The 24,616-nt window shown below is 36.9% G+C and overlaps 1 protein-coding gene across 11 annotated transcripts in view; it reads right to left on the bottom strand.

Annotated features, from left to right (window-relative positions):
• Window positions 1-2,206: 2,206 nt before the first annotated feature.
• cadps2.L (Ca++-dependent secretion activator 2 L homeolog) overlaps window positions 2,207-24,616 on the bottom strand; it is a 158,763-nt gene continuing 136,353 nt past the window's right edge. For all 11 annotated transcript variants that reach the window (XM_041586407.1, XM_041586410.1, XM_041586409.1 and 8 more), the window contains 3 exons: window positions 22,986-23,093; window positions 9,617-9,721; window positions 2,207-3,197 (listed from right to left, as the gene is read on the bottom strand). In XM_041586407.1, the coding sequence (XP_041442341.1) occupies window positions 3,027-3,197; window positions 9,617-9,721; window positions 22,986-23,093 (384 nt within the window). In that variant the 3' untranslated portion in view covers window positions 2,207-3,026. The remainder of the gene's footprint in view (window positions 3,198-9,616; window positions 9,722-22,985; window positions 23,094-24,616) is intronic.

The following is a 24,616-nucleotide window of genomic DNA, read 5'->3' on the forward strand; positions in this document are numbered from 1 at the left end:
AGGCTACAAACATCTTCAAATAGTTCAAGGGGCATCTACTTCTACATGACCTCAATATGTTTTAGCTGGAGTTTTTTTTAGATTTAGCTTTAAAAAAAATTAAAAAAAATAATAAAATTTAAAAAATATGAGTTTTTTTTTTTGTTTGAGTTTTGACAGAAAAAAACCCTAGAAAACTTGAACTCTTCTGGTGAAAATCAACTCGACCGTTGATAAATAACCCCTTAATGTCAACAGTAAAACTAAGGTCTCATTACATTATTATGCTGATTCTACCTACATTGATTGAATGAAGAAGATGAATAGGAGAGGGAATAGAAAAAGTAATAAAGAGTAACAATACAAATAAAATTGTAATCACGAATAATGACTGATTGGTCAGTGACCCCCATTTTAAAGCTGGAAAGATTTAGAAGACAGACAATTCAAAAACTATAGATGGGCATATCGGTTAAAGGAGAACTAAACCCTAAACATGAATATGGCTAAAAATGCCATATTTTATATACTGAACTTATTGCACCAGCCTAAAGTTTCAGCCCCTCAAGAGCAGCAATGATCCAGGACTTCAAACTTGTAACGGGGTCACCATCTTGGAAAGTGTCTCCGACACTCACATGCTCAGTGGGCTCTGATCAGTTCCTGGTCTGGTCAGTCCTGCACTAACTTTCATCTGATTCATGTAGAATTTCATCTTATAACATAGGGAACATAAATACAACTATACACGTATGCAACTCATTTCTTTCGATAAAAATATAACCCATTTATATACTGCAACGATTATTACACAAATAACACAAATAGGACTGTTTTCAGGCACAAATACAAACATTTTATTGTGAATCAGTTTTATGAAAATACGACTGCTTTAGAAATGACAATGACACATTTTTGCAGCTTGAAATACTTTTCACAATCATGAAACTGTGCCCAATAGTACAGTGATTTTTAAAGAAACAATTCCATTGAGACGATCCTAATGCCACAAATATGGTTAATATCAAACTTTATTGTAAATACAGAATTCTCTTGGCACACTAGTGGTAGGGAAATGAAGAACAGAATGCACATTGAACTGGAGCTGCTAAGGTGCAAATTGTATATATTGGCGTAAAAGTCAACACGGGGAGGTGCAACACCAACATATGAAGTACTTTATGATCAATTGGCACAGAAGACACAGCCTTATGTTTTTGCATTGCTAATAAACTATTGACTGCCCAATGAAAAGTGTGATTTTAAAAGTAAAAATCAAAACCTTTTGAAACACAAAACAATTTACATTAACGTGATTATTAAAAGTTTTTGTTTTACAGTTACAAATAAGGGCTTGGCAGTTTTAATGATGCCTGAAGAACTAGATCTACTATTGGGGATATACACCCTATGCATACAGTGGCTCCTTTCATATATCAGTCCAGCAAATAGAAGCTAAACTCCCAAACAGAGAGGATTTTTACATAGGTTTCAGGGCAGAGATAGAGCAAATCTATGTAAATAAAGATAAGGTACCTGTTTCTGGTGTCTACCTTACAGTCTCACTTGCCTGATCTGTTCCCTCCTGAACAGAAGTGAATTCACATTATGTAGCATGGAGTTTCAGATACAGGTCTGACCTATTTATTAATCCTGTAGGGGCTATATTTAAAATGTTTTGAATATTGGTCCAAACATGTAACCCAGGCATGAGCATGATGTGACCAGTCGAGAACATACCTAGCATAGTGTCTCCCTATTGCATGAAATATATCTAGCATAGGGACCTCTATCCCCTAACATTTAGGGGCCGATTCATTAACTTCGAGTGAAGGATTCGAAGGTAAAAAGCTTCGAATTTCGAAGTTTTTTTGGGCTACTTCGACCATCGAATGGGCTACTTCGACCTTCGACTACGACTATCGAAGGATTCGAAGTAAAAATCGTTCGACTATGCGACCATTCGATAGTCGAAGTACTGTCTCTTTAAAAAAAAATTCGACCCCCTAGTTCGGCAGCTAAAAGCTACTGAAGTCAATGTTAGCCTATGGGGAAGGTCCCCATAGGCTTTCCTAAGTTTTTTTGATCGAAGGATATTCCTTCGATCGTTGGATTTAAATCCTTCGAATCGTTCGATCGAAGGAATTATCCTTCGATCGTACTATCTGCGCTAAATCCTTCAACTTCGATATTCGAAGGATTTTAGTTCCTAGTCAAATATCGAGGGTTAATTAACCCTCGATATTCGACTCTTGATGAATCGACCCCTTAGTGTAACAAGGTATGCTGCTTCGTTCCCTTTCCCTACAAGAGGTATTTTCTACAACAGAGCAACACTCTTAGTAAGAAATTCATGGTCTTGAGAGAAGATTTTACATGTTATTTATAGGAAAGGAATTATCCCAATAAATAACCTACTGCTTTACTTTAATTGTTCTTAAAGGAGAAGGAAACCCTGTAGAAAAAAAATTACTTTTATAACGATTATCCAGAATGATTGGACCTGGGGTCTATCCCAATAAGAGACCACACCTTAAGGCCGCTAATAGAATTTAAACAAAAAAAAAAAAAATCAAAGGGATTTTTTTATTTTTTTTACAATCACCGAAAATGTATGCTAGATTAGATAATATATTAAAAGAGAGAAAAAGCAAATGCATACATTACAAATCATAGGAACAAAGATGACACTATTTGAAATAACAAGGTCTTATTTCCCAGGATTCCAGATAACAGATTCCATGTTTGTACCATAGCAACTGGAGTGCCAATCCCTGCTCACTTTCATTTTTTGCAACTGCCCATTAAAAAAAAAACAAACAAACAAAAAAAATCCCAGGCAAAACAGTATTTGTTGCAATCCATTACCTTCTAAACACTGCTGTTTGTGGCCAACATCTTCAGACTATTACTTGTGTGAACATGGAATCCCAAATAACTGTAGGTTGCGTTTGTTTGTCTACAGTAATACATTTATTTTTCAAACTGAACCAACGACATGAAATGAGGAAATGTGCTAACATTTATAGGTGAGTACATATGGGATGTCAATCATCTTCACCATCGCTGTCTTTCATTGTAACTCCCTGAAGCCCTCCTCTATCAGAGTCGGCAACCGTGGCCTCTTCCACTGTTAAACGGTTGTGAACAGTCTCGTACGTTTTATTATTCAGTGTTCCATCCATCACACCTTGCAGCCTGAAGTCTCTGTAGGTTTTCTAGGAAGAATAAAATGGATATGGATTTAGAGAGGATTAGAATGCTCATGTGTATTTATCTATCAGGCCCGTACTGCTCTTCCATTCAAAACTAAAATATTATGTAAACGTTTATTAACACACTAATGACCCATGAATTTAATAAAATGATCATAATAGAGTAGTCAGGGCTGATGCCCCCTCAACAACATTTTTTAATCAATAAGCCAAAGTATTCTAAGAATCTTTCTCATATTTTCAGTGGTTTGAAAGTTTTATGTAAATGCAATTGCTACTGAAAGCAATGTCTGCTGGACTGTTTATATTCTATGCACTTTTGCTTCTGACTCCTGAAACTGTAGCAAAAGCCAGCATTAACATACCAGTAGTGCAGAGAACAGAAAGGGTTTCATTTATACCTTTAAAAAACTGTTTAAATAATTTATCAAAGTCTGAATTTATCTCAATATTTTTTGCTACTAACTCCGTTCAAATCTGTTCGGTTTTTTACGACTATTTATTATTATATTTTCCCGAAAATTAGCTTTGCGGGAAAAAATAAGATTTTTTCAGATTTTTACATCCGATATTTACATGATTTTCTTCATAATTTTCACAAGAAAACTTCGGGGTATTACACAAAACCCAGCGCACATCAAAAAATCATTGGGACTTCTCCCATTGACTTTTATGCAACCTCAACAGGTCTGAGATATGCCGGATTTTCAGATTCAAACATTTCCATTCTCGGGGCTTAATAAATTCAGAAAAATTTGTGATTTTTTAAAAGTCCTATTTTATTTTAAAAAAATCCCGAATTTTTTGTGATACTGGAAACTAATTTTCTTCCATTATCGTTGGGAAAAGATTTAATCCATTTTTGATAAACTCAATTCACTATATAACTGTGAAATCAATCAAGTGGGCTTACATGACTATGATAATTGAGATCACTTTTTTATTAGTATTGTCTGTACTAATAGTATGAGGCACATTTATCAAAGGTCAAATTTAGAATTCATGTTTTTAAAAAATTTACATTGCATAAAATGTCTTGGTATACTGTTTACTCCTACTTTCAGTAAAATACCTTTCATAAAATACTGAAAGGAGGAGTAAACAGTATACCAAGGCGATCCCATACACTGAGGGATCCCATACACCATTTATCACCAAGTATGTACAGGGAGATGATCAAGGGAGATAATATGAGCTTTTTTGAGGATAGAAGGTTGCTACAAGTGTGGCAGCCGTAGATGTAGATCTTGCCAACATATTAAACTCTCAAAAGAATTTAAGTCTACTGTAACGAATACCAGTTTTAAAATAAGAGATTATATCAATGCATCCACAGTGGTTTATTGTGTCAAAAACAATATGTGGGCTGTACAAGTAGAACATTAAAAGAGCGGATACGTGAACATCTGAGTCAAATAAAAAATCCAAAAGCGGTTGTAAAAAGTAATATAACAAGACATTTTTCGCAATGTAATGGAAGTGATTTGTCATGCTTCTCTGTACAGGGAATAGAAAAGGTGAGATTGGGAAGTAAAGGAGGTGATCTACTATTTGCCACTTGGTTTAAACTATGAATTTGATGTAACATGCTTTACTTAACTTGTAATGTGAGGTGATAAACCTATAATGAGGTAGGAAGAGGGTGATATAGAGCAATTAAAATAACGTGATATATATATATATATATATATATATATATATATATACACAATATTATAGGGAAAGAAAACCTGACCTAGACTATATGGCAGTGGTTGCTATGCAAAATTGTTTGAATCGGGTATCCCTGATACATTTATTGTAAAGATTTTGTGATATAATAGAGTATAGGCAGGAAAATTATGTTAATATGACCAAATTGAGGAAGATGTGTATATTGTTTTAAGAGTAGACGTGAGGTGGCAACACGTGATTGTTTTTAATGTTTGGGGAGCAGCGCCGATTCTGACTAAGGAGCCGTCTGAGGCGGCTCCTGCAATGCCGCCCCCCCTCACCAACTTACGTGTCGGGAGGGGAGGCAGAAACACTATTGCGGAGAGCGCAATTGCGCTCTCTCGCAATAGTACAGCCGAATTTCTGGTTCAAAAACCGGAAATTCGGCTCTTAAAGGTGCAGGAGCGGCTTTTTGCCGCCCCTGGAATCCTTTCAGGCGCTGCCGCCTGAGGCGAGCGGCTCATCTCGCCTCATTGGCGGCGCGCCCCTGTTGGGGAGGGATCTCCTGGGGTATAAATTTTGTGACCAAATGGAGCAACAGTAATGCCTATGAATAAGTGCCGGTGGGTACGAAACGCGTAAGGCGGAGCATTGGTCTGAATGCCTACTTTTAATATTTATGCTAAATGAATCATTTTTTAAACTTTTTTTTTTTTAAACTAAAGAATGTTTTGGAATATATTTTTGGTCTTATGAAGTTGTAACTGGCTCAGCTTGATTGTGACCTGTAAAGAGCCAACATAGAAACATCTTCTTTTGTACAAATGTTTTGCACTTTTTCAGTTTTCGAATGGTCGGAAGAAGTGTTTAGTGATGAACCAGGTTTCATGCATTCTGAATCTTGCCAACTGGTTAGTTGAGTAGAAAGAAAACGCACAGGTGTGCTCTCAGTATGGCCAAGTAAATAAATATTATCACAGGCACATTATACATACAGGGAACTTTTTTTTTTCTTTTTACATTTTGATTTTGCTATTCATGTTTTTCACACATTGCAAAATAAATTTAACAAAGGCTAACATTTTCCTCACCGCTTCGCACTTTTTTTTCACTCTTTAAACTAAAAACAACCATCTGGAGAAGGTTTACTTGGGAGTGTTCAGCTTATGTCAGTAAAACTTTGTGAGAATTGAAAAATGCATTGGAATTTGGATAACAGTTTCTTACAGGTTAGCCAAATGATAAAATTCTATTAACCCACTCAAAACAAATATTTCATATTTAAGTTAAAGCCTGAAAAATACTCTGGTTCTTTTCCACAATAATTTGACTGGGCAATCTAGTTGCAATAGAAGTTATGCTCATCATTCTTTCCAAGGAATAACAGCACATTGAGTTATAATTAATGTTTGTATACGGATATCTACTTCCAGGACAATGCACTTCACATTACCAACTAGTGTTGGAAGACCAATCCTTGTCATCATAATGGAGATGTAAGGGCTTATAATTCACAAGTGCGAGTGCAACAAGTAGTGGGAATAAATTCTAGCACAATTCCAGTGCTGTTGCATTCAGTACATCAAAACTAACACTATTTTTGGGGGTGCTGTCACTCCTGGCATGTGGCATTAAAACAATGTGAGCCTGAAATTCTTTTGGTGCATGTCTGGTGTGTCAGCTGACAGGCTGAGGGAATACTGCAGCTCCTACCATGTTCAGGGTGGAGGTAGCTTTAGGGCTCCCCAGCAATAGTTACAGTTGCACACAATTCTTTGTAAGGGGGGGGGGGGTCAATGAACAGAAAATATATGTGCAGCTATGCAGAATTGCAAGGAGTGGCTTTTACTAATGAATGGCCACCTTTTTAAATGAGCCCTGTAGACTCAACAGATGGAACTTAAAGGCGAGCTAAACCCCCCATGGCCACCCACCTCCCCCCCTGCACGGTGTTACCCCAGAATTGTGTCCCCTCTAGAAATACTGACTGCACATGCAGAGTCAGCGCAGCAGAGCTCACAGGCGCATCTTCTGTCCCTTCGGTATTCGTCGGGTCTTCTTTCCCTTTCCGTCATGCGCATGCGCAGTTGTCACGAACTAGAAAAAAGCTCCGACTGCACATGCGCCAATAAACTGCTCATTCTACAAAGATTACCAAAGCGCCGAAAATGTGGCCCGTGAGCTCCACAGCGCTGACTCTGCATGTACGGTCAGTATTTCTTGAGAGGACACAAGTCTGGGGTAACACTGTGCAGGCGGGAGGCAGGGAGTGGGGCCAGCAGAGACTTTTGGCTGTGGGAGATTTAGTTCTCCTTTAAAGTCATTAACAAATAACCACTGGGCACTTGCTAGGCCAACATGTGAGAGATGAGGAAGACTGCATATTCTGCCACTTCTGGGTTGGCCATTTATGAGCAATTAAAGGGGTTGTTCACCTTTGGCATAACTTTTAGTATAATGTAGAGAGTGACTTTTGAGACAATTTCAATTGGTTTTCATTTTTTATTATTTGCAACCATGCACTGATTTGATGGAATATGAATAGGAGAGGCCTGAATAGAAAGATGAGTAATAAAAAGTAGCAATAACAATACATTTGTAGCCTTACAGAGCATTTGTTTTAGATGGGGTCAGTGACCCCCCCCCCCATTTAAAAAGCTGGAAAGAGTCAGAAGAAAAAATAATTTAAAAACTATAGAAAATAAATAGATAACGAAGACCAATTGAAAAGTTGCTTAGACTTAGCCATTCTAGAACACATTAAAAGTTTCCTTAAAGGTGAACCACCCCTTTAAGAGGCTGTCAATAGGCCAGGTTTTCAGTACTGGCAAACCAGCTATGATTGGATGGAGCAACAAGATGCTAACTGCATCCCGTGTAAAAATAAAAAACAGGTAAATAGATAGACTGTGCAAAATTTAAAAAAATGGCTTCATATAAGTTAGCCTAAAATGTCATCTATAAAGGCTGGAGTAGGTGGATAATACATAATAGCCAGAACATTATTTCCTGCTTTGCAGCGCTCTTGGTTTCCACCGTTCTTTAACAAATATCATTGGTTACCAGGCAGTAACCAATCAGAGACTTGAGGGGGGGCACATGGATCATATTTGTTGCTTTTGAATCTGAGCTGAATGCTGAGGATCAATTACAATCTCACTGAACAGAAATGTCCCATGTGGCCCCCTCAAGTTGACTAACTCAGAGTTATAGAGCTGTAAAACAAGAAGTTGGGTTCTGGCTATTACATTAGACATCCAGTCACTCCAGCCTTTATACATTACATATTTGGCTAACTAACTATATTACAACAGTTTTTATTTTGCACAGCTTATCTATTTACCCTGTTTTTATTTTTTCACTGAATTGGTCATTAAAAGCCCCGACACTAAAGAAAATAAATACTGAACTGGGAGTAATCCAGGCAATACAATCTCTGAACTACTTGATCATAGGAACCTGATAAAAACCGTTCTTTAACACATATGATTTTCAGGAAGTTTTGAGTGTAATATGAAGCTGTGAAGACTGAACCAATATATCGCACATGTCCAAAAGGATCCGTTTATGGAGATGGAATAAATAGCTTCATTTATAGATTTCTTTTCTACTGCTTCTTAACCTTTGAAATCATCTCCATGCCCGATGCTTAAGTTGTACAATTTTGTTCTTATGATCATCAGCTTTTGTTCTAATTATAATGTAAACGTAAAAGGTACGTTTTTTTTTTTAGGAGGATAAATCATACAGATGAGTAGAATCAAGTGTTTTTAGATGCTAGGCAATTATCTGATCATTTGCTGCTTTAGTCTCTCTAAATGTTCCTAATAGTTATTTTTGCAAGGATGTGCTTAGTGTTTAGAGATATCAATTTTTGAAATAAAGCCTAGCCCCAGATGCTGCATTGATGCATGTATTTATTACACGTGTGCTCGACTCAGCTGGAAAGAGAAAATTAACTTGTCATCATTTGGGAGAAAATGATTCTGAAACAAATCACTAATACAATGGAAACATGTTTTAGATCTTTAAGAACTTCATGTTCAACAAAGTCATAGTTAACATATTTTTAGGAGTGCTTCTTAAATGCAGAAAAATGAAAAAAAGTATGTGTATGATGTAAGGTTTGAATAGAAATGAGTAAATGACATCAATTGCCAGGTTTGGGTGTTTAACCACTAGCTGTTTATATGGTGTAACCAACGGATGAAAAAAACTGTTCGAACAGAGCCATGTAGTGAATGTAGTAAAAGAATTTGCTGTATTGTTCTATGAGCACAGTGCTCCGTGTATGTCTTGTGTATACAGATACATGTGTAGAGATGTGGCAGATGATATTTGGAGGGCTGCAAATTGACAGATGCTTAAAATAAAATAAGAACACTCAAGAACTTGTGAATGTGATAGGGACCGTAGATTGGACAGGGGCTGATGTACAATCTCTTTAAAGCACTGCAATATAAATAACATATACTGCTACTAATGTACTTGAGTCTGACTGCAGTTACAAGAAATGCAGCCCCTCCCTGCACATATTTACTGTTTATTTGTGGGGGTGTTTACATTTTAAAAAAGGGGGGTTTCTTTTTTGTAGAATATACACATTTTCTAATTTAATACTCTCTTTACTTTGTCACTAACCTGGCTAGTACAGACAATATTAAGGCACAAACATAAATAGATGTGGATTTCACATGTGAGCCCTTTTTTAAAAAAATACACAAAACTTATACATGGCTGTGCCTTTAAATAGAATAAGCAAGGTTTACCTTAACAATCTTGATGATGGTTTTTAGCTGATAAACATGCAGTTGAAGATCTAGTCTGTCAGCCAGCCACACGCATATGACTTTTATGGAGCTGTTGTACCATTGCTGGGAGGGAGACAAAAAAAAAAAGATTGTGCAGTATGAATTTAACAGATCCGGTAATGAGTACTAATGAAACACTCTGAAATGATGACAGAGCAGCACTCGGAGTCAATAATGCCATAATTTCCTGATAAAAGAATTGTATGTTTTGCCAGGAAATCAAGTATCTTGACCTGGACTGTTCTTTATGTGAATTAACACTAGCTGTTCAGCTTATAAGCACTAACATTACAATTGGCTTGACAAAATATAGGAAGAAGCTAAATTAAGATAGGAAAAAAAAAAACTTGAAACAAATGTCTAATCATTTGTAGTTCTTTGGATGCAACGCTAGTAATTAAGAAGCGAGAAATATCAGCTTGATAATGTGCCAGGCTAGATTTCCCTGCCTTACCTGCAAAGCTTTTTCTCTGCAAACAGTGGGTCAGTAAAAGTCCATATTTGCCATGCATTTATTTTTCATATAAAACAGGACACAAATGTTTTTTTTCTTCCGCTACCAATTCATTCAAATGAAGTTAAAAAGAAAAAAAACAAAAGCTTAGGAAGGCTTAACGCAATATTGTTGTTTCTTTGTTTTTCATATAGACTGAAGGACAACTGCTACTCAGCCAGACTCAAAACAGAAAGGATGTGATCCTGTTAAGTAGTAAGAGATTACATTTATTGAGATCTGCTGTCCCTGCCCAGTTCATCGGGAGTCTCTCCGCAGGAGAGGGGCTTAAATCCTTTCCTCATGTAATTTCCTGTTTTTCTAACAAGGTGCACAGAAGTGTAAATAAGAGTAGCATTGTGCATTCACACAGAAGATGAAAAGTTTTGGCCAATACCCGGCTTTGGTATCTTTTTTTTTTGTTGCTGCATAAATCAAAGTCCTGTGTAAATTCAGACAGAACTTCTGCAAGTGAAATTAGCAGAAAAAATATTTATCTTCCACAACAAAAGTTGTGACTCTGTTTACATCACTTCCATACCCTGAGCTTCCTCTTGAGATCTCCATTCCTTAATGGGACACAGCTTTTTTTGCCATCTACAGTACAGTATATTGCAGCGTTCTGTGCTCTTCATCAGACTTCTCTTTGTCTTGCAGTTAACCACAGGGTTAAGGATATGGCAACCAAGCTGGTGCTAAAATAGAGTTCCCAAAATTCCTCATATTTTCTGCCTGTAGAGGGATGCAGAAATATATTGCCCACTCAATGTGCCTGGTTTCTGTTAGTACATCACGTAGGGCACATCATTACACAAGTACAGTGTACATCTTTTCATATACATAGAAACCGAATGGCTACAAAAAACACACACATACAAACATCTATCATCAGGTAAAATATTGGGATTTTTTTCTAGCAGGCTCATGGGGGGGTTGCAAATCTAGTTCTTTTTCCAAATTCTGCATCTGCCTAATAGAGAACACTTTTCCTACAAGCAATTAAATGTAAATAAATACAACACGTTTTTAACTACTCATTATACAGCCATTTTCCTAAAACTAGGTTCTAATATTTATTCAAAGTATAAAATTGTGTAGGCTTGAGCCTATAATACCAAGTTAAAGTCTAGGGGTTTCTACTAGTAGATAATGGCTTTATTGCTTTACTGTTCCTTTGTCTTTTAAGTATTTAAGTCAAGGTTTCCATATGTTCCAATATTTACTTCTATTATATATCATATAAGCTATTTCCTCTATTTTCCTTGTCTCTTCTACTAGATCCATCCATTCATGTGGAGATTTCTACCTCCTAGGAATTAACGTTTTAGTTGCATGTAAAAGATGAAGAGTAAAAATAAAAACATTTTACTGACTTATCTGTAGCCAAATTGAGTTTAACTGTGCAATGTTATGTAGAACTACAGATAACATTGTTATTCAGGCAATTTATTTTCTGTAGAAGATATTATTTTTGCTTTTATACTAGGTGTATCTATCTGTAGAAGAGCAGAGTCGTGTAGTTCTTTAATCCCTATGCCTAGAGAATTCAATATCCCTGTACTGTAATAAGGGTACCATGTTGTCTTTGAACAGGGTTTAAAGGGTAAGAACCACAACTTGAAAGATTACAAATGCAAATTCCTGACAAGGTACAAGATAAAACAGTAAACATGTCACACAAAAAGCCCATTAGCTGTATATTGTGATGTAATATGCAGTTGTTAACATGTAACTAATAGCTGTATATTGTGATTTAATATGCAGTTGTTAACATGTAACTATTAGCTGTATATTGTGATTTAATATGCAGTTGTTAACATGCAACTATTAGCTTTATATTGTGATTTAATATGCAGTTGTTAACATGTAACTATTAGCTGTATATTGTGATTTAATATGCAGTTGTTAACATGTAACTATTAGCTGTATATTGTGATTTAATATGCAGTTGTTAACAGGTAACTAACCATATCTGGGACATCATGGTTGTCGGTTTTTAATATGACCTCTCTCATAAAAACAACATGAGTTTTCATGTGCCTAGATACATTGAGTTTAAACACAAAAGTTCACAATCAATAGTTAGAAGTAGTTTAGTTTTAATATAATCAAATGGCAAATGGTACGGTGACATACATTCCATTTCTCCATGGTCTAAATAAGGTACACATACCTATAAACACACTGTACTTGCATGAGGGGTTAAACATTTAGCAGCGGTTATACAATAACTCTATATGAAAAATGGAGCAATTTATATTGTCTGCACAACAGTACTCATCTCATTCTTAGGAAAAAAATGTATTTGACAGCTCCAAACCACTTTGAAAAAAGAAATGGTATTGTTTTGTATCTTATTCAAAGCACACCAAGCTCCTGTAAGGGCATGCATTACTTTCCTGATAAGTAAAAATAAGAGAAAAGGAAAGGCTAGGGTTGATTCTGTGAGACCCTTGTATTTATTCACACTTATTGTGCATGACTGTAGACTGGTAAATCATATTAGCAGCCTGTCTCCCCATCAAGCTGCTACTTGCTTTCCAGCCCCGCAAAGGTTCAACAAATCAACAGGAGCACGGAAAACAGAACATCAGTCTAATCTAGTGTTTAAGGTGAAGTTTTCAAACCAATCTAAAGAGAATCTTTAGAGCAACCAACAAGCTGAAGGGCTCAGAAGGTGGTATTGACAATGAAATAGGGTTGAAATATTGAGAAGCACAGTGCTTGCGCATTTTAATAACAAGTGGGTCAACAAGGACACAGCTCCCTCAGAGCCAATACTTGCCACCAACTATGGAAACTGCCATGCCAAGTCCATGAACGCTCTCAGTTCATCAGCTTTTTTTTTTTTTTTTTTTTTAAAAACCTAAACCCCCTTCGTGGACCTTTAGTCTTGAATTAACAAATCAAAGCAATGAAAGAGGGTGCAGTTTGAATGGCTAGCATTGATCCCCAACTGTGCTCAGCACTGCAACAGGCACTGAAAACCCCTCTCTCTATTGTGACCAGAAATTGACAAACCTCCTCTTGTCAAATAGTACAGCTGAGCCAGGCAGGATCCATGCAGCTGTAAAGGGCTCCACTCTCAGGACATTAGAACATTAACAATAGAACAAGCATGAGCTCTTTGTCAGTCCCAGACTCTGCAATTTTCTAACAAGGATTGGAGTTGTTTCACCGCAGTGCTTATGAAAAGAGATTTAGCAACATACCATGCTTTCTTCTCCCCATCTATTTTAAAAAGAATCAGTTAAGGAATTTCATTGCTCCATTGGCTAGTGACGGTACAAAACAAATGCATAGAATATAAGGTTATTGTTAGCTATTAGGGGAATGATTCAATTAAATGCAATACATCTAAAGCAAATTGCTTTCCTCCCCACCTTTTTTTTTTTTTGTTGCAAGTGCACTTATTCAGCTATGTTAAAGGAAGAAAATGACTAGTATTTCTTACAAGAGACCGGTAAAAAAAGGTCCAATCACACAGCAACCGCATTGATGTTTACATAACTGCAAAAAGCTGTGATGACTTCTCAAAGACAGTCATGGAAAGCTGTGAGCATTGGCTGCTATGTATCTGCAAATCTGTTGCTGAATGTCTGAAGTCAAGAACAAGACGAGTCTGGATCATAAATGCAGCTGCTATGTGATAGGAAAGGGCACCAAATGCACTGCTTTTTTCTTATGCTTTCAGTTTATAGAATATAATTTTCTGACAACCAACAAATAGTTTATAATTGCAGAGCAACACTGCAATCACATTTACTGCCACACACTATCTAATAATGTTTAATAAACATAAAGTGAAAAGTTGCTTTAGTATTTTTAGTTCAGTAGAAAAATCTAAATTTTTGGTTTATGACTCTTAAAGAGAGAGAGCATGTTGAGAGCTGTACCCCACCCGATGGATGCTCCAGATGATGCATCACTGAACTACAGAATAGTATTCCAGAAGGTTCACTGTAATTTCTCCTGCTCACCTAGTGCCTTATCAATCATTACACAAGGGACTTAGTATAAGTACATTAATACACTTACTGCATATTAAGGGTTGTTTCACTTTGGTGTGCCAATTGGAGCAATTAATAGTGACCATCACAATAAAGATGACTGCAGGCTAATGCTGCGTTTTGTCAACTGTTCTTTTAATCCGTTATGCATTTGGAACAATTAATAGTATGAAATATGTGATAAGACATACATAGCCATGCACTGGAATGATATAATATGCAAAATTGTATTTCACTGTCTTTTAAAATATAGAAATATAGAAAGAAAGTTGGTTAATTCAGATTTTAATCTGGACCTCACTGGTAGATAGATACATTTCTCTCTATAGGCCCCCCATGAAGATCCAATCACTGGCCCAGGGGCCAAATCATTAGATCATGAATGGGCCCAAAATGTTGGCAGCCATAGGAGACAAAGATTTGATTTATCAATAATTGAATTTCTCCTAAATTGAAAAAAAAACTCGAAAATCTCATATGTATGCTAAAGGTGGCCATAGACGTGCAGGTTACCTGCAATATCGGATGAATGAACGGACTTCCCATTCTCACTAACCATACAGATCAAATAAAGTGGTAAAAGAAGAGATCAGACGATGTTCTGCCCCTGACCGCTATCGTACGAAAGTTATGTCCGACCAAAGCTGGTGACAGTCTCCCACTGAAAATCGTACGATCGGCAATACATGCAATACATGGCCAGCTTTATTTATTAAAAAACTTGATCACAGAAAAACGTTAAAAAAAAAACCCAACTTGAATGCAATGACAAATTCTACCCATCATTTTCAGTAAGTCTTACAAATTTATAATCTGTAAAATTTGAAGCGTGAATTTTGCGAATTCAAATGCCATTGACTCCATTGCCAGTCTGAACTCACCAGCTTTTTTTATATTACAGTTTTCAAATAAATCAGAAAAATTTGAGTTTCAGATACTCCAATTTGAATTCACGGTTTTTCCCACAAAAACCCTTGAATTGCAGTAAAAAGTTAAAATTTGAAAGTTGATATATCTGCCCCACAGTGTATGATCAGATTAAGAAAGAATCGATATACGGTAGTGTTGCTAAGAAAGAAGATTCCCGATATGTATAAATATAATCAAATGAAGACTGTGCTCATCAGGGTTAAACCTGTGTGTGATTTAATACCTAAGGGAGTTACCTGTATGTTTAGGAAGGTTTTTAGATATCGGACCACTTGTTGAACAAAAGAAACCCTAAAAGGCTTTGATCCTTGTCTAAAGGCATTAAGGAACTTCTCAGTAAAGATTTGGCTTAAGCCTGTGACAGGATGAAAGCATGTTGCTAACAAACACCATTCCCCAGCCATCCCAGGAGGTGAAATACCTTTTTATTACAGAATTAACATATTTAACACTTACGTTTCAAGAATAGATGTATATTACTCATTTTGCATACAAACTGTTTATGTTAATTTCATTTCAGACATTGCCTTGTTGCACAGAGCTAAAAAGCACATCTTTATGCAATGGATATATGTAGAGAAAATGTCATAACTACAACAAAACATGTTTGCGATAACTTTTTCTGCTTTTATTTGGCTTAAAGTACAACTTTCACCTCCGTTCTCTGAAGAGGGCAGGGGTAGAGACCTTAGTACTTAAAGGTCAGCAAATAAAAAAAAAAACTAGGATGGAATTTAACAGCAAATCTAAGCCGTACTTGCCTTTTGAATTGCTTTTCTATTTCTCAGGCCTTTTAAATGGTTTTCTATGGCAGAGACATTTTTCTTGATTAGTCACAGCTAATTAGTGTTCTGGCTTAGACAAGTAATCAGAAATATCAGAGCTGTAAGGCTACATCTCCCTAATCCTTTGATAATAATTTAGCCTCCTGGGAGGGCCTCAAGCTGTGGTAAATAGTGGCTCACAATAAGGCAAAATGAGGTGGGCAGTAGACCATTAGGACAGAAAAATAAGAAGCACTACCAGAACCTGCTGAGCACCAACAGGCTAGTAAATGCAATGCCAGATGAGGAGCCTGTTTAAGCCTGTGCTGCTAATTAGCAGATTCTAGCAGACCTGACACATATGTCCAGGTGCATCATGCAAACATGTGGAGATTTGGGAGATTGCCAAATGATCATTTTGTTCACTGATCACATTTCAAGGCTCTTATTGAGAAATGCACAGATTTCTTTGCCATTATTGTAAAATTATCAAAGAAATGAGACAATGAACAGTCTACAATATATTGACTTGTTGAATTTTTTTTTTTTTTTTTTGGAATTAGGTACGCTCCTATCAGATTTCACAGCTAACAATTCACAAACAGCTAAAGTTGAAACCAGGCCTTTATGTATCCCACCCACAGCCAAAACACAGCCGAAAACAACTTGGCACGGGAATGCTGGAAAGCAAGTTTGTCCTTTACAACCAAGACAGACTATTACTTACTAGTCTAAATGATCCCATTATTTTATTAAGTACGAAAAAGCACTGGTCTGCAACCTTTTTTTTTTATTAATCCTTATTTAAAGCTGCATTAGTTAAAAACACCCATAAATACCACTATTTGCATGTGTTATTGTGAAGGTATAAAGAACAATATGGAGGCAATTGGGTTCATTTACTAACACTGGCAAAATTTGCCCTAATTCAAAACTTTTTACAGCTGTGTGTATAATTGTTTCTGCCCAAGCAAAAATTTGCCTTGTATTAGTAAATAAGCACCAGTATCAAAAAGTGAAGGGGAAAAAAGCTAAATGTTTACTGGAAATGTACCTATACATTTTACCATGGAAAAATAATTTGCTTAATATGGCAAAAATATTACCAAATCTATACAACTTCGTATTTTTGTTTATACACTTTTTTTGTGCTAGTGCCTCTTGTATTTTTTCTTTTTCCACTTACATGGAATCAAACTTCTGTTATAATAATTGCATATAAATAATTTTAAAACAATACTAATGATATATTTATCTATAGCAAATCAAGAGATACAGAATTACACATTTCTTGGAAACTATAAAATAGTAAGAAATTAATAAATATTTGGGTATGGAAATAAGTTGATGAAAAGCACCAATTATCATTTCAAGCTAGAAAAAGGGCCATTTGGTACCCAAAATGCTGTCATGCAGATGTTGCAATATCCCCTTGGATGCAGTTTTATGGAAATGGGTGCTGTTCTAATGTGGAGTTCATGTTTCTGACCGCTGGGAGGTAGGCAGTGAGGAACAGGGACTTGAAAAGGACCTTAAAGAGGTTGTGCTGATCACAAGTCAGGCCTGGACTGGCAATCTGTGGGTTCTGGCAAATACCAGAGGGGCTGCTATAAGGTGCCATAGACAGCCAGTATTTAGTGGGCTGGTGGGGGGGCTGTTTGGGCCTATGTGAACTTAAAATTTTGAATTCCAGTCCAGGGCTGTCACAAGTACACAGTTAATAAATATATTGTATCTATACTAACAATCCCACACAAATGGGACACAAATATTACACTATTAAGTAGAAAAAGAACAGTATATTGATGCCCTTCAAGCAGTCACTCCACTCATTTGTCTCCACAATGGCAGGATTTGACAATATCTGACAATTTAGCAAATTCCCTGCCACTTAGACTGAATTATTTCTCTCTCTCTCTAGAGTTTGTCATTCTTTCTTTTCTCTTCCATCTCCTGTCTGTGAGTCTATAAAGCAAGACTACATTAAAGCTCAACCTTATGTCACAGCTGGCATATTTTTCCTTGGAGTTTCAATTGCCACAGGGGAAATCAACAAAGACTCAAAGCCAATTGCTGGACAATGCATGGTGCACAGATCACATCACATCTAACCTGTTGCATTCAGTTTTCAGAAGAAGAAGAATTGGCTATTTTCTGAAATTTCACGCAAATGCAATTTTCAGATAAAACTGGATGCCACCATACACATTTCTGTCTGACCTCTACTTTTACATCTATATGTGTATTTATTTATGCATAACACACTGTGTGGTTAAGGATCTATTCCAGACATAGTGCATTGTATAGCTAGCATTATGCATTGTCAAGGCTAGTTTTCTTGCCTCGTTACAATTAGGTAGCAGATTTTATATACACAAAGTGGCGTAACTAGTCGACATCAATTCCACCCCTCCTGCCCACCCCTCCCAGAAAAGTAAACAGAGAGGACAAGAATTATAATAAATATACAGAGATTAAGCGATCTATGTTAAGAGAAAGCATTAATGCGGCCACTGTTCTGTAGAGCTTACAATCTAAGCTGTGTGAAATAGTGTCACATGATCTCAAAAGAAATACTGGAAGGCTGTTTATTTATGTGCTCAATCAGTAATTAAAACAGGTCTGAGATAAAGTTCTGAGAAGCACCTGAGATTTAAAAAAAATCCCTTTAAAGATCCCTCAATGGATTCATTATTTAAGAATGGGAAGAATTTGGCACCACTGTAACTACCTTAAGAAGTTACTGACTAGGTAAGGAAACTATTAGAGAAGCAACCAAGAGCCCAATGGTAAATAGAAGGATCCGCAGCTGTGAAAAAGAGAGGACAACTATTACCCCAAATGTCCAATGAAGTTGGATTTTATGAGACGTTGGAGCCACCTGTTGAAAAATCCATAGCAAAGATATAAATGCATTTGGGAGACACTGTAAACTGTAAAATATTTGTCTGAGGAGACCAAAACTGAACTTTGTTGGTCTTGGCACAATACACTTTGCCTGGTGGAAAGATAATGCAATTTCTCACTATAGTGTATCATCCTCATGGTGACATGATGTGGGTGGTAGCATTGTGTGGTGGGGGTACTTTTTATCAGCAGGGACTGAAAAACTGGACAGTGCTAATGGCAAGATGGAGCCATTTGCAAATCAATTCTAGAGGAAAATCAGTTCCAGAATGTAGACTGACACAGGAAAGTGACCCTAAATATACAGAGCTCGGTGGTTGATAAGCAGGAATTGGAACGCCTCAGAATGGCCCAGTTCAATCCCAGTTCAACCCCAGACTTCATTCAGACTGAGATTCTGCAACAGTTCCCATTTTACCTGACAGAGTTTTCAGTTAACTTTCAGTATGATGTATAGAGTAATATTCTGAGACAATTTGCATTTGGTTTTCATTTTTTATTATTTGTGGTTTTTGAGTTATTTAGTTTTTTATCCCGCAGCAGTTTCAGCAATCTGGTTGCCAGGGTCCAAATTACCCTACCAACCATGCACTGATTTGAGTAAGAGACTGGGATATGGGAGAGACGAGGAGAGGCCTGAATAGAAAGATAATAAAGTAATAAAAAGTTGCAATAACATTGTGTCAGTGACCCACTTTTGAAAGCTGGAAAGAGTCAGAAGAAGGCAAATAATTAAAAAAAAAAACTATAAAAAATAAATAATGAAAACCAATTGAAAAGTTGCTTAGAACTAGCCATTTTATAACATACTAAAAGTTAACTTAAAGGTGAACCACCCCTTTTAACAAATGTGCCAAGTGGAATGGGAGGAGCCAGACAGGCAAAGCTGGAGACTTACCCCAAAAGACCCACAGTTGCAACTGCAGCCAAAGATGCTTCTTCGAACTACAGACTCAGTGGGTGTTGTAACAAAAAATATACTCTGGAGTCCACCTTTGTGTTTATGAGAAACGTTTAAGCCTTTTCTACACAGCATTTGTTTTATTAATACTATATTTACACATTCACTAAGGCATATATTATATGTATTTGTCCAACATTAATACTTTGTAAACAAACTGTTGGTATGTAACATTGAATTTTCATTTACATTTTTTTGCCAGATAATAATGAAGGCATATGAAATATTTCCTGACAGATCTCTAGTGTATGGCCAAATCAAAGCAACAACTGTGAATATGATTTTGCTTTTCTGTACAGATGCCAGCTGGATGGATATATGTTATTTTTCAACCCCAGCAAAGTATCATTCTTTTCACAGATAAACACTGGAGATTTAGAAAAAGATTAAGTAGAATTTTAATGTGCTGAAAAATACTAGGCATACAACAAATCCAGGATATTGCTCATCATTCTTCCAAAATCCCAGCAATGTTTTTTAGGGTGTGGATTCGTAATAAACCCTGAGTTGTCTGGCCCTACAGAATCGGATCCCTTAATTGTCACGGGAGTTAAAGGACTCAATTGTCAATGGATTGGCTGTGACTGTATCACTATAGACTGCAAATGTGACTTTACTACTCAATATTTTAATTCTAATTATTGGCTCATATGATTCACTGTGCTCACACACAAACCAAGGGCACACATACATGCTAGGTCACATCAGCCAATAAATGGTTAGAGCTCCCACACTTCATTATTCTTTCTTCATTCTGCTCATGCTGGTGATAATGAATTAGATTTCAAGAAAAACAATATTTATTACATTTTTGATGAGTCTATTTTGTAATTTTTGAACTTAACTGAAGACATAATTCTCCACAAAAGATTGGTCTGTATACTTTTCCAAATCCAAAGCCTAATTCAAAATCTAGAAATAAAAATACTTGTGAATAAATAATTGCGATGTTTGGTTGCCTTGTGTTTTAGAGCTGTGAATACTCTGACCACCTCTGGCGTATACCTTAAATATATTAATTTGACTTAAAACGGTTCTTCTATGGATTCCAGATGAGTGCTTTATTGGGCAAGGTATTTTAAGACTGCAAGCAATAAAGACTAAGGTTTAGGCTGCCTTGTATATGTCATACCATACTCACTTTTTAAAAAAGGCCTAACACTTCTCTGTTTACAACATGATATAAATTCCCTGCACAAAAAATATAGTGCTCTATGTTATGTTATTTTCTCTACCAGCTGCAATGTCTGTTGTCTGAGATTGCAGACAAAGCAGATTTCGTGGTAGACGAAAATAAAAGTGAGCGTTATTATTTTTGCAAAAACAAAATACTTTGATATTTTGATCTAAAAGGAACCAAGAAATTACTTTCTCACGGTTAATCAATATTCGAGGCAGTGTTGCTTAAACTTTGTAAACTTTGTAGTTTGTAGTGGTTATTATGTATTTATCATTTCTAACCTAAAATAAGAAATATATTTTTAAAGGTTGAATTTTAATTTTATTACTTGATCTACTAAAGCCTTCTCATGTTCATCTTCTAGTCTGCTAAACAACCAAATGCTTGGTTGCTAGGATAATGGAGACCCTAACAACCAGTTATTTATTTAATAATGAATTCTGAATTATAGAGCTGTACAACGCAGGCAGAGTTAACTGTCAATTATATTATATTTTATATCATACTAAAGGTTCATTTTCAGGGCACGCATCTCTGTTAAATGAAATGAATACTTGGGTCACTTACATTATGATCATTGATTAGAGGTCACAGACTATGGGGTATCATTTTCATTCAGAGGCATTTAGATTAGCTACTGTGCACATTAACTTGTGAAGAAAGACCTGACAAACTAGAAATGCGGCATGTTATAGAGAACCTGAAGTCAATTTGTGACTGGCATATCAAGGAACACTTCTTCTTCCTATGGTAGTGTGGTGAGCCAGAAGATTTCATCAGTACACATTTCACAGAAACCACAGAGGACTTGAATTATAAATATACTTTTTTGCATGAAAATATTTCTACTGGCCCTATTGCAATTATTAAGTCCTGCTAGTGTGGCTTATGTGAAATATATAGTGATGTTGTGCACATCAAGTTTCTAACCCCCCACTTCTTACACACCATGCAATTTGAAATATTTCATATACCGTATATACTCGTGTATAAGCCGAGTTTTTCAGCACCCAAAATGTGCTGAAAAGGTCTACCTCGGCTTATACTCGAGTCAATGGGCTTCCCCCTATAGTTAGCTGCCTGCTGCCAGTACCTTTGTGCCTTTGGTTGGAGTCGAGGCTGCTGAGGACCCTGCTATGCATTCCCGCTGGCGACTGGCTGCACTGCGCCTGCAAAATTCTACGTTGACGGCAGGAAGCAGCAAACGTAATGCTGTCTTCGCATGCGCATTCTATTACGCGAGGCTATTACGAAGGAGCGCAATCTGGACTGCTACTTTCCGTGTCTGCACCCCCTCAGGACCGCACCACGGGGGCTCCAGGTCCTAAAGGGCCCCCACCATTGCTGCTGGCCAGTACCTGCCTGGAGCTGAGCAGATCCAGGAGCTACAAATCTGCTCCTGACTCCTAGCGCCGGTAAGTGTGACTTACAACTGTCTCAAGTTTGCATGTACTTGCGCTGGTTGCCTCTTTCTCTTGTCCCACTCGGGTGGTGCGGGGCTTGGGTTGACAGAAAAGGGGGCAGGCTGGAGCACTGCTGGAAAAGTGCTCCAGCAGCTGTGTGTTAAGGAGCACTAAAGGGGAAGCACTGACCCTGTGCACCTAGGTTCACCTGTCACACACCCGTACAGTGTGCCCGCTCACACTCCTGTCCATAGGAGGCTGGCGCTCTCACTTGCACAGGTGGTCCAAAGCCCAGTCCATAGCAGCAGCAGCAGCACCCTCACTTACACCAGAGCCCATATGGGATAGTGAAGGAGAGGGAGGAAGCCAACAGAAAACCAGGAAACGCTAGCGTGGCTAGTATGGTGCAGGAGCGTGTATTCTGCTGAAGATGTCCTAAAATGCATTTCTCACCCCTAGGCTTATACTCGAGTCAATAAGTTTTACAAGTTTTTGTAGGTAAAATTAGATACCTCGGCTTATACTCGGGTCGGCTTATACTCGAGTATATACGGTAATAAGATTTATGCAGGCAAATGAATAAATAAAGCTATACAGCAGAAATGGAATCATACATGAATGCAATTACAATTACCATCTAAGAAAAGTTAAGTATTCATTCAATAGTGGAGGTACTTACATCAAAAAACTTCTCTATGTAGACTTCTTCATTAACCTTTTCCCGTAAAATGTCCTGGTTTTGACGAACAAACGTGATATAAGTGTCTGCTAGGTCCAGGCTTGGTTTCTAAATGTAAATGAAAATAATAAATGAGTAATAACTTATGGGTGCCTTAGCTGGGTGAATGTGACCAATGCATAAACAAATGTAGGGATACAATTGTACACCAACAATATAATGCAATGGAAATTCTCAACCAAATCTTTAAAAATGCACTAACCATGCTGCAATTAGTAGTACTTTGCCAATTCAGAAAGTGATGGTGTCTGTAAGGGCCTCTGCTTCTGTGCAAGTGAGAGAAGCACCGGTACTTGTGACAGCTTTTAGTTAGAGTTCGGCTTCTCACTCTAATGCGCATGCACAGCGGCGATAAGAAAGAAGAAGCCGGAAGAGAAGCGCTATGTGGTGCTAACTGGAATAACCCTGGGCCGGTGCAGTTTTCTGCTGATAGGAGCACCGACCCAGGGTTTCAGGTAAGTAAATACATTCACTTGGGGGTGCCTAACATTTGGCACCCCACGTGATAAACTACTCTCCTTCTCCTTTAAGCAAAAATATTATGTTTTTTTCCCAGAATTTTGTGTATTTACTGCTGCAAATTGGTGCAGAATATTTTTGCTGTGCACTGGGGCATATAGAGAAATATCCAACTTTTTGTACAAATATTATTAGTAAAAAATTTGTAAATGAGACATAATATACTCTTACCAGTTAATTACAGTATAAGCACTTAGCAGGGAAATTTCAGGGAAAGTCACACTTTTTGTGCATTTTTACACGATTAAAGCATGTGTGAGATATTTTCATGAAAAAAACCTCTTGCCAAAATATGAAGATATACTTCCTATTATCTGCAATACAATCAACAATTTTCCTCTTTCACAGTAATTTTAATAAACTACACAAAACTGCAAAATGATGTATTTGTGGTTATGTGGAAAGTCACGGTTGAAACCAGTCGAGATGTTTGATGCACCTACAAGGAAAAGCGGTAGCAAAAAGTCTGTAGCAGCAACAACTAGGTAACTACTGACAGGTATCAAAGGAGCATAGACTTGTAGGTGGAAAGTAGAATTCTACCTATTTAAAAAGCAGTAGTAAGTTTATCTTGAATTTGCATAGTCATTTTGAGTCCCATCGAAAAAATTACACTCTATACTATATAGAAAGGCAAATAAGAAATGACTGCAACTATGAAGCTATACTTGATAAACCTATATTAAGAATCTATACACATTCTCTCCTGGAAATGATTCACATCAAGGGTATTTCATCAAGGGGATTCCCATCAAGGGTATTTCAAGCAAAGGTATGGTTCTGATATTGAGATGTTCATATGCCTTTATTGAATGCAATGCCACAAATTTATTAACATTTGCAATTGTGAAAAAAAGCTGTCACAACTTCCACAAATTATTTAATGAGATGTGTTGATTTTTTGTTTTCTTTTATAAATCTGAAGAATTTGATTTGATTTGGTCACTTGGTGTAAAACTAAATCGGGCTGATCTGATCATTGACCCTGGCGGACTACATCCTTGTCTAAACCAATTTCACACCTGCCCAATTGATATCTGACTGATTTTTGG

The sequence above is a fragment of the Xenopus laevis genome, chromosome 3L (assembly GCF_017654675.1).
Source record: "Xenopus laevis strain J_2021 chromosome 3L, Xenopus_laevis_v10.1, whole genome shotgun sequence".
Classification (NCBI taxonomy): domain Eukaryota; kingdom Metazoa; phylum Chordata; class Amphibia; order Anura; family Pipidae; genus Xenopus; species Xenopus laevis.